Below are 12142 nucleotides of genomic sequence, written 5' to 3'. Positions count from 1 at the left end.
TCCCAACTGACGGTACGCGTACCACTGGTGGTACGCGGGAATCTTTCAGGTGGTACGTGTCGCGTTGGTGAAACAAACGGTCACGTTACAAAATTAGCTCTTTAATTATTATTATAATTATTTTCCCTCGGTCTCCATTTAAATTCTCTAATTTCTCGTATAGGACTGCTGAGGTGACGTCATACCTCGGTGATGGAACGTACTTCACCTATCGAGAATTATTTCGTGTTCTGAGAGAATTTGACGTTCACCTTGGCGGAGAAACGTCTCTCGTTCGTCACTTGGTTTGTGGCTGCTAAGTGGGTTGGTTTGGTACTTGGTATTGGTACCATGGAATGGCGGATGAGTTCCATACACCCTATTTTATAACATCGATCCAGTTTTTAAAGTAAAAAGTTACCAGCAAGGGTTGTCTGGAGTTAGGGAGACATGTGTGAGACAACTCCTGTTGGAGCCTAATAGGAATCATTCGGTGAGATTTATTTTTTTGTAATAATTTTTTGTAATTAGCCATTGTCATGTGTTTTCTGTTGTGGAATATTTAAAATATTAGTCCCATTCTTAAACTTTCTTAGTCAATCTATTAAGGGAAGGGTGTAGATGATTTCGATCTTTATATTATCTTTATATCGATCTTTATATTAATGGGGTTTTTGGTTTTACATAACCAAACATTTTTGGAAGTCCTCAAATTAATATTGGAAATAATTACCATTTCTCTGTAGGTTTTAAATTTATTGAACATCCAATATTTTATAAATTCAATATATTTTTACAGATATTTCCTCAAATAAATCATTTCAATGCCATTTATTCATGTCTTCACACTTAAAATAGTTCAAGGTTACCTGAGATTGGTTTTTTGTTCCATTTTTAATGGCCGGTTTTTCTATACTATTGCTTCTAAAAAGTATTTCTTCTTCCCTTTACTTTTTGCTCATGTTTAAAATGGGAAATAAAACTGGGAATGTTTTTAGCCATTTGGAAGAAACCCTAACATGAAACCGTAGCCCTTTGACCACCTAGGGAAACCACTGCAGCCACGGCCAAGTCACCACTGGGTGTATGTCTATTTGGGAGCAAGCGATGGGAGCGTTCCAGCTCAATTTTCGTCTTGGCACCTGGGCCTACAGGAGTCATGGGGTCGCACCATCCTGGTGCATCATTTTCTAGGATGCAACCGCAACCTCGTTTGGGAACATTTAGTGAGGTGTTTTAGTAACTATTGTTTTTTTTTTATATTTCAGACTATCTGTTAAATACACTATGTTTTTTTCCAGATTTAGGTTACCTTTGGTTTTTTTGACATATTTGTATATTAGATTATTTGGTTCCCAAACTTTGTATCTACGGTAACTTCTTGTGCACAGGAATAAGCCTAGAGAAAATTAGGTTTTTAATACTTTATTAGTGCTTTGATATTGATTTATGTAATTCGGGTAAATTTATTTTTTAATATTACTAGCTTGTTTCCCAAATATTTTACTGTTATTCGCTTTATTCCGTTTGTTTGGTTAATTTAGGTCATCGTCGGTATTTATCTCAACTTCATTTCTACTTTAGTCAATTGTATATTTAACTTTATTTATTCATTATTGTATTTTCCCTTAGTGAGGCTTGGGCCTATTTATTTGTAGTATTTTCATCTTTGTCAGTTTCCTTTAGTTGTACGTAGCAGGCGTACTATAACCATTTGGTAGAAGACTTATGTAATTTTGTACCCTATATATATGTAAGAGGTATTTAAGTTTATAACAGATAACATTATTGTTGTTATCTTTAAAATATATATAGCTTCTTGTATAACTTATGTCATTTTAGAATTACATGATATATGCTTGTCTAACTCAGAGATTGTTAAAAATCTAGTAGTTATTTTAATAAATATTTATTTATTTTGTATATCATGAATTTTACTACTCCTTTATGTTCATTATTACAGGTTTGATATATTTAATATTTGACAGCAGTATAAGATACCTGGGAGAATGATCGAAGATCATTTTCATGGCGCCCATGATTTGTTAGTTTTATTTATTTTGTTCGTCTTTAGCAATTATCCATCTTCATTCAGTTTCAGTACATTATTCTTATTTTATTATTTCATCTTTTAGTCATCATTACTATCTATATAGAGCTACTGTTCTTCGACAGGCATGCAAACGAGCCGTATCCATCCTTGAGTGTCAAGTTGCTCTCTTGCATCTATAGCTAGCCAACTCTATTCAGTATGCCTCTGTCTCTTCCCACTTCTACTTCTATCCCTTCTAATCCCCCTTTCTTCAGTACTACTGCACTAAAGTAGTATTTTTTTTATTTTTCTTACTTCGGCTTCTCAACGTAGAAGTCACTTCACCCTTTCTACACACCCCACTCTCTCTCTTCATTTTTATACCAGTTCTTTTCAGCTACAACTATTTAGTTACCAAGTCTTTTCTATTTTTTTCCTTACTTCTGTTGGAGTATATCTTTCTTTTTACTTTCACTCCAACAGAAGTTTTCTTATTTTTGTTACACTGGCTGCCCAATGCGTGGTGCCAACCGTTTTTGGTTCTAAGACAGTAGTTCTTTTAGTTCAATTTTCTTTTATTGGAATTTTCTGTTTTATTAACTTTTTGATATCTTTGTATACATGTTACTTCTGATTTATTTTTGGTCTTTAAAACTTTACGAATACTAAACAGGTAGACTTTTGCTGCTTTTGGTTTTTGATTAGTTTATTTTCGATACCTCATTTTTAGTTAGTGGTACAGCTCATATCTTAGTTTGGATTTTATATTTTTATTAGAAACTTATTTGTGTATTTAAACTGAGTATACATAACTGACAGTATGTTCTATTAGTATAAATTTTGATTCCTTCTACCAATGGTAGTATGTTTGCACGTACAATTAATTATTGACTATATGCATATATTTTTTTTCTAGTGTGGTTATATTTTACACCTAACTAGAAATTATTTTCAGTATTTAGGTATTTTATTTAATTTATTGATTTGATTATTTATATATTTTGCTGGCATTTTGATTTGTTGGTGTGTCGCTAATATTTTCTCCATATGTATCTTTGTCTTACAAACTTTAGATTATATTTTATATTTGTTATTTTTGATATTTGGGTTGTTTGGTAAGACAGGCACACACCACAAAGCAATATCGGTCCACAACATTAGCTTCTATACATGATACGTTGAATTCGCATGGTTCGGATGATTACAGATGGTCATCCAAATTTATTTTCTTTAATTGGTAGTGTTAAACATTACAATGATAAATTGTATAGTAAAGTAGTCCCATTATCCATCTCACCTTCTAGTTTGTTAATGTTGATAATAATATTATACCAGTGTGGATACCATAATATAATGCTTATATAAATCAGATGCTTTGGGTTGAGATGTAAATATAAATTTTTTGTTAGCTAACAAGCATTGATAATAGTCCTTATTTGTCTATTAAGTTTTAGAACAATACTCAGAAGAAGATTGACTTAACAGTGGTTGAGCCAATCTCTTCTTTGGTTTGCCTTTAGCTCAATTTTTATTGTTATATTTTAATCTAATGTTTTTAATCATCAGGTAGTGCAGGTACCTACATTACTCGATTTCATCTTTTGGCTTTGTTGTCGATGACTTTTAATTTATTATTTATTAATTTAATTATTATGTAGTACTCTCGTTTATGAGCTTATCATTTTGTTGCATTATTAATGGTTCACTTTTCAATATGTAAGCTCAGACAAGTACGTTGGTTTAATATTGATATTTTGTATGGAACTATGGAACTTATCATAATGTACACTACTATATCTCAATTTATGTGTTATATTTTGAATATTTGATTACTTACTATTTTTTTTATATTATTTCTATATCTTGTTCTTGGATTTGCCATAGTGTAAAGATGTTGTGGTTTATAATTTGTTATTGGGTTACTCTATTAACATTTGTCTCCAATATCTTAAACACTTTATAATAATTTATATCCTTATATCCTACACACTATGATTCTGGAATTAGTTTGGAAGTTTGAGGTATGTACGGATTCTTAAGTCTCTAAGTCTGAATGTATGCATGGTATGTGGTTGTATGCATAATGTATGTATGTATGGATGATGTATGTAGGTATGGATAATGTATGTATGTATGAATGAGGTAGGTATGTATGGATGATGTATGTATTGATTTCTTCTTTTGGACTAGTTTGTCATTACTCTGTTGATACTCTGATTTGTGAATGCGTGGGTTCGAGGTTGTTGCTCAGCAACTGATCACTGCTGTTCGATTGACTTCGTGATCTATGTCTTTCATGGCTGAGTACGCAGATGTTTTTTTTTTTCATCATAATATTTCTGGTCAGGAAATGTTGGCCACATTTCCTAACCATTCTTCTGTAATTAGTCCAATTATTCCAGTTACATTTTTACCATTAGATAGGGAAGTATTTAGTTCATATTAGGTCTTTTACTTCATAGTATGTTTGTACTTTGAGTTGATGAGTAAACATGGATAAATATCTTGCGCACTTGTTTATAAATCAATGCTTAGGCCATCCCTATACATAGTAGGTTCGTTAAGTCAGTATTTGGAGTGTTTAGACAGATGAGTTGTTCATTTGAGTATATTCCCACTTCTTTCCTTAGGCATTAGTCTTGCTACTCAAATTCTGGAATATTTCCTGAATAATTCCACGTATGTGAGAGCGCATGAATCTGCAGTTTTAATTAAAATTGGTTGCCTGTTCTCGTCAATTTTTTTTCCCTATCACTTATCATATTTTTTTTTCTTCCTATTATTTATCATAGTGCCATAGACCTTGTAAGTTCACCATTCATTCTGTTTTCTTCCTTACTTATTCTTATATTAGTACCTTATCTGAGTCTGGTTATTCTCATACATCTGTTGTAGCAACATGCTATAGTTCGCGAATACCAGCACGAATTAAGTTATGTATTTTCTAGAATACTTTAGTCAATACACTTTAAGTATTTATCTTACCTTTGATTTAGTTTGATTACCTCTCTGTTACTTAGTCTGTTAGTAATTTTTTTTCCTGACTTATTTTGGATTACTTAGTTTAGATAGGTTCATATTACCGGATGAGGGTGTATGTAGACCTAATTTATTTATTTTGTTCAGTATTAGTTACCATTGGATCCAATAATTTAGTTTATTTAGCATTAGTAAGAATTGGTCCATAAATTTGCCTGATCGTTCTTTTTTGGATATACTCTTAAATAAATCTGGTGTCCATTGATAGTCCGATTCTGGATAAGTGTCCGATTCTTCATTTATTTTGTGTATTTGGTTGGATAGGTTCGTATCACCGGATGTGGGTGTACGTAGACCTGATCTGTTTATGTGGTTTAGTATTGGTGTGAATTGGTCCATAAATTTTCCTGGTCGTTCTTCTTTGGATATGCCTTTTATGAATCTGGTGTCCACTGATAGTCCGACTTTGGATTAAGTGTCCGATTCCACATCTATTTTGGTTATTGAGTTTTGGATTCCTTTGGTATGTTTATTATTGGTATTATTTGGCAATAGTGAGAGTTGTTCCATAAATCTTCCTGATTGTTCTTCTCTGGATATACTATTATGAATCTGGTGTCCATTGTTAGTTCAATTTTGGATTAAGTGTTCAATTCTTTACTTATTTTAGTTACTGATTTTTTTTTTATTCACTTGGGTACATTTACTTTTGATATGGTTCGAATTGGCTCACACCTTTTCCTGGTTGTTCCGTCCTTGGATATATCCTTTATAAATCTGATGTCCATGGATAGCTCAATTTTGGGTTTAGTGCCCAATTCGACACTTAGTTATTAGTATGAACTTTAGTACAATATTTAGTTTGTTTGGTTTTTGAAGCAATTCATTAATATTGGTAACAGAGAGTAACATAGTAACATTTTAGCATGAGTTTGAGTCCTATATGTATTTATTTTTCCTTGAACCTTAGTTTATGCTTAGTGGTAATCTTGCGAATCAACGTGGATTGTTAGACTATTGTAAATTTAGTTGTTAATATTTTGAAGTTTAGAAAAAAAATTTTATGGATAAAATTTTTTTCCCGAGTAGAAGGGGATTGTAACGGTCACGTTACAAAATTAGCTCTTTAATTATTATTATAATTATTTTCCCTCGGTCTCCATTTAAATTCTCTAATTTCTCGTATAGGACTGCTGAGGTGACGTCATACCTCGGTGATGGAACGTACTTCACCTATCGAGAATTATTTCGAGTTCTGAGAGAATTTGACGTTCACCTTGGCGGAGAAACGTCTCTCGTTCGTCACTTGGTTTGTGGCTGCTAAGTGGGTTGGTTTGGTACTTGGTATTGGTACCATGGAATGGCGGATGAGTTCCATACACCCTATTTTATAACATCGATCCAGTTTTTAAAGTAAAAAGTTACCAGCAAGGGTTGTCTGGACTTAGGGAGACATGTGTGAGACAACTCCTGTTGGAGCCTAATAGGAATCATTCGGTGAGATTTATTTTTTTTGTAATAATTTTTTGTAATTAGCCATTGTCATGTGTTTTTTGTTGTGGAATATTTAAAATATTAGTCCCATTCTTAAACTTTCTTAGTCAATCTATTAAGGGAAGGGTGTAGATGATTTCGATCTTTATATTATCTTTATATCGATCTTTATATTAATGGGGTTTTTGGTTTTACATAACCAAACATTTTTGGAAGTCCTCAAATTAATATTGGAAATAATTACCATTTCTCTGTAGGTTTTAAATTTATTGAACATCCAATATTTTATAAATTCAATATATTTTTACAGATATTTCCTCAAATAAATCATTTCAATGCCATTTATTCATGTCTTCACACTTAAAATAGTTCAAGGTTACCTGAGATTGGTTTTTTGTTCCATTTTTAATGGCCGGTTTTTCTATACTATTGCTTCTAAAAAGTATTTCTTCTTCCCTTTACTTTTTGCTCATGTTTAAAATGGGAAATAAAACTGGGAATGTTTTTAGCCATTTGGAAGAAACCCTAACATGAAACCGTAGCCCTTTGACCACCTAGGGAAACCACTGCAGCCACGGCCAAGTCACCACTGGGTGTATGTCTATTTGGGAGCAAGCGATGGGAGCGTTCCAGCTCAATTTTCGTCTTGGCACCTGGGCCTACAGGAGTCATGGAGTCGCACCATCCTGGTGCATCATTTTCTAGGATGCAACCGCAACCTAGTTTGGGAACATTTAGTGAGGTGTTTTAGTAACTATTGGTTTTTTTTTTATATTTCAGACTATCTGTTAAATACACTATGTTTTTTTCCAGATTTAGGTTACCTTTGGTTTTTTTGACATATTTGTATATTAGATTATTTGGTTCCCAAACTTTGTATCTACGGTAACTTCTTGTGCACAGGAATAAGCCTAGAGAAAATTAGGTTTTTAATACTTTATTAGTGCTTTGATATTGATTTATGTAATTCGGGTAAATTTATTTTTTAATATTACTAGCTTGTTTCCCAAATATTTTACTGTTATTCGCTTTATTCCGTTTGTTTGGTTAATTTAGGTCATCGTCGGTATTTATCTCAACTTCATTTCTACTTTAGTCAATTGTATATTTAACTTTATTTATTCATTATTGTATTTTCCCTTAGTGAGGCTTGGGCCTATTTATTTGTAGTATTTTTATGTTTTAAATTATGTTTGTCACAAGATTTCTTTTCTTTCAACAATATTATTTATAGACAGGCACAAGGCCTTGCAATGGGAAATCCCTTATCACCTGTACTAGCAGATTTGTTCTTAAATAACCTTGAGTGTAATATCTTTGACAATCATTCTTCAGTTCATAATCCTTTACAAAAAATCTTGTATTGGTTCAGATATGTGGATGATGTGTTAGCTATTATAGATGGAAATTCCTCTGATGCAGAAAATATTCTAGTTTCACTCAATAATTTACATCCAGCCATAACATTCACTTTAGAAACAGAGTCTAACAATTCTATTAATTTTCTAGACCTAACATTGACTAGAATAGAGAACAAATTAAGTTTTTCAGTCTTTAGAAAACCAACTCAGACTGACCACACTATCCCTAGATCTTCTAATCATCCTTTTCAACAGAAGATGGCATCTTTTTATTGCTATATCCACCGTTTACTTAGCTTACCATTATCAGACACAAATTTTACTTCTGAATTAGATATTATTAAACAACTTGCATATAGTAATGGTTACTCCCCTACTTTGGTTGACAACATACTCAACAAATTAAGGAATAAAAGGAATAGATCTCTAGCTTATAATGCTACTCCTGACAATTCCAATTCAGAAGTTATGTATAGATCTATATCATACATAGGTTATCCTTCAGACAATATAGCCAAAATCTTAAATAACATTCCTAACTTAAAACTCTCATTTAAATGTAAGGAAAACATCAGGTCTATTTTTTCTCATACTAAAGACAGAATTAAAAAAACTTCTAAAAGTGGCATATATAAATTGTCATGTGGTGACTGCCCTGTGACCTACGTGGGTAGAACGATGCGACCGTTGGATACACGTATTAAAGAACATCTTTCAAAGATCGATAAATCTAGTTTTGGTCATCATTTGCATGCATCGAAACACAGCTTTAGTCCCCAAAGAGACAGTAGGATCCTACATAGCATACCAAATAATAACTATACTAAAATGAATCTACTAGAAGATCTAGAAATAAGTAGAGAAATGAAAAGAAATCCTCAAAACTGTGTTAACACTCAGATTCAATTAAATTGTAAATTTGATCCTATCTTTAAGAAATTTCTTTAATAATTTTGGTTTAGTATACAGTATACCCAACAATTGCTGTAGGTATTTTGAACATTACTTTTTCGGTATTCTTGAGTTTTCTTTCATTGATTACATATAAGTAGAATATTTGAGATTTGACTTAATCTTTTGGTAAATTTGTTAATTTTATAAAATAACAGCTTTTGAACTCTGAACTTGACAAATGAGACTTCTCCTTGGTTTGTTTTCATCTAACTTCTTTTCTACACTTGGTCAAACCATAACGGTTTGTTTTTAAAAGAATTTTTGATAACTTACGTACACGTTAACATTTCACTTCAATATTAATATTTGTAATTTTGAAAATTTAACTTTATAAAAAAATTTAGTATCTTCACTTAGAATTAATTTAACCAACACATGGCCTTTTAGCCATTTTCAATTTAATTAATTTTTATTTACATACCAATATAGAGGACGCATAAATTAGTGGTTCCTTCTTTATCATTTGAATGAATGACAGCGCTCAGCTGTTCACGTGAACTCACAACGGTTTGACGCAGCCATGTTGTAATTTTAAAATAAAAAAAGAATTTAGATGTGATAACTTTTAATTTTAAGGGTTTTATACCCAATATCTGTGGCTTTTGCCCAGTATCCATGATTTATCATGTGAGTTTTAACAATTACTCTTCTATGAAGGATTTATAAGAGGACGTAAGTTTTTTCAATCTTTTGTTTATAAAAAATCTCTTATCTTAAATGTCCTTTTAGGAAGCTCTGATGATGGCACGTTATGTGCTGAAAGTACTTAGCTGATTATTAAAAGTTTTTTTTACACACTTTCAATTTCTTTGAGAACATACACCTGTTTGCCGGTTTGACCTTTTTTAGAAGTGTGTACAAGTCATACAGTCTGTTTCAATTCATTATCTACAGTATGGTAGTGGACTTTAATAAATACCTTAGACTGTCAAAGAAGAGAGAATTGTTGAACATCGACATCTGGTTCATTCACAAATGCATCAAATTCAAAGTAACACCAACTTTTGCAAAATGTAAGGTACCTTTCACTGCTACTTTAAACTTTAAATTACAAACAGAAAGGAAATTTCTTCAAAATGAACTATGTAAACATCATGCTCAATTAGATAATATTAACGTCCAGCTTAAAATACTTTATGATAACATTGTAAGAGAGGTGTCATTTGATAATTTCAGAGATTCCATAGCTAATCATTTAGACAATCTAGAGTACATTAAACATTCTAAATTCAATAGATTAAACAATAAATTACACAATTTGTTAAAAAAGAAAAATAATCTTAATAGTAATAGTCAAAACACTGATAGATTGATGGGTTCCTTTAGGTTTAGATTTCACAAACGTACAGTCAACTTATCAAATTGCTCCTTTTCTAATAAAGAACTTGATTTTTTGTCTAACGGATTAAAATTCTCTACTTTAGTACCATTTAACAATAAAATGGTTGAAGAATTTTCAGTTGACATAGACACAGTTATAGAAAGTTTACCTTTAGATTACATTTCTAAAACCAACTTGAAAAGTAATTGTTTCCTTTCTTTACTAAAAGATCTTAACAAATTTAATAATAATGTCAATAACATTAAAATCAAATGTTTTAAACAACTACATCTGATTAGACAAATATCTACCAAATTGAATAGTAATAACCTTATCGTTACTAAAGCTGATAAAGGTAACTGCCTTATTATCATGCATCATAGTGATTACATTCAAAAAACGGAAGAATTTTTAAGAAATAACAACTTTGACGTTTTAGATAGAAGTCCTTTAAATAAATTAGTTACCAACTTAAAAGCTACCTTATCTACACATAAAGATTTCCTTCTAGTACATAAGATGAAAGAAAAAACCTTCATTTTGTCAAATCCTCAAATACCTAGACTATATGGTTTGCCAAAGATTCATAAACCTAATGTTCCTATGAGACCAGTGGTTAGTTTTTATAACACTCCAGTTGTTGCATTGTCTAAATTCATTAATACTATTTTACAATCTTCAATATCTTTGCAACCTAATTATTCTGTTAAAAATTCTACTGATCTAGTAAATAAATTGTCAGTTTTAAATTTACCTAGAGACTTCTTTCTAGTTTCTTTCGATGTAAGTAATTTGTTTACGAACGTACCAAGAGATGAAACCATTCCTATAGTGGAGAATTTACTTATTAAAAGTAACACTAATAGAGGTACAATTTCCCACATGTTGGGTTTACTTAAATTATGTTTGTCACAAGATTTCTTTTCTTTCAACAATATTATTTATAGACAGGCACAAGGCCTTGCAATGGGAAATCCCTTATCACCTGTACTAGCAGATTTGTTCTTAAATAACCTTGAGTGTAATATCTTTGACAATCATTCTTCAGTTCATAATCCTTTACAAAAAATCTTGTATTGGTTCAGATATGTGGATGATGTGTTAGCTATTATAGATGGAAATTCCTCTGATGCAGAAAATATTCTAGTTTCACTCAATAATTTACATCCAGCCATAACATTCACTTTAGAAACAGAGTCTAACAATTCTATTAATTTTCTAGACCTAACATTGACTAGAATAGAGAACAAATTAAGTTTTTCAGTCTTTAGAAAACCAACTCAGACTGACCACACTATCCCTAGATCTTCTAATCATCCTTTTCAACAGAAGATGGCATCTTTTTATTGCTATATCCACCGTTTACTTAGCTTACCATTATCAGACACAAATTTTACTTCTGAATTAGATATTATTAAACAACTTGCATATAGTAATGGTTACTCCCCTACTTTGGTTGACAACATACTCAACAAATTAAGGAATAAAAGGAATAGATCTCTAGCTTATAATGCTACTCCTGACAATTCCAATTCAGAAGTTATGTATAGATCTATATCATACATAGGTTATCCTTCAGACAATATAGCCAAAATCTTAAATAACATTCCTAACTTAAAACTCTCATTTAAATGTAAGGAAAACATCAGGTCTATTTTTTCTCATACTAAAGACAGAATTAAAAAAACTTCTAAAAGTGGCATATATAAATTGTCATGTGGTGACTGCCCTGTGACCTACGTGGGTAGAACGATGCGACCGTTGGATACACGTATTAAAGAACATCTTTCAAAGATCGATAAATCTAGTTTTGGTCATCATTTGCATGCATCGAAACACAGCTTTAGTCCCCAAAGAGACAGTAGGATCCTACATAGCATACCAAATAATAACTATACTAAAATGAATCTACTAGAAGATCTAGAAATAAGTAGAGAAATGAAAAGAAATCCTCAAAACTGTGTTAACACTCAGATTCAATTAAATTGTAAATTTGATCCTATCTTTAAGAAATTTCTTTAA

General features: G+C 31.4%; 2 protein-coding genes across 2 annotated transcripts; both read left to right on the top strand.

Moving 5' to 3' along the window:
• Positions 1 to 244: 244 nt before the first annotated feature.
• Positions 245 to 9195, top strand: LOC126892579 (uncharacterized). The gene is made up of 2 exons (XM_050662142.1): positions 245 to 1210; positions 7227 to 9195. Exon 2 carries the CDS (start codon positions 7738 to 7740, stop codon positions 8791 to 8793), a length of 1056 nt encoding a protein of 351 aa, XP_050518099.1. The 5' UTR covers positions 245 to 1210; positions 7227 to 7737; the 3' UTR covers positions 8794 to 9195.
• A 48-nt stretch (positions 9196 to 9243) lies between these two features.
• LOC126892577 (uncharacterized) lies at positions 9244 to 12142 on the top strand. Its single transcript, XM_050662140.1, has 2 exons — positions 9244 to 9471; positions 9529 to 12142. Exon 2 carries the CDS (start codon positions 9695 to 9697, stop codon positions 12140 to 12142), a length of 2448 nt encoding a protein of 815 aa, XP_050518097.1. The 5' UTR covers positions 9244 to 9471; positions 9529 to 9694.

This window comes from Diabrotica virgifera, chromosome 9 (assembly GCF_917563875.1).
Source record: "Diabrotica virgifera virgifera chromosome 9, PGI_DIABVI_V3a".
Lineage (NCBI taxonomy): Eukaryota > Metazoa > Arthropoda > Insecta > Coleoptera > Chrysomelidae > Diabrotica > Diabrotica virgifera.
The sequence above is the reverse complement of the archived record's forward strand: the minus strand, read 5'-3'. Positions and strand labels throughout refer to the sequence as shown.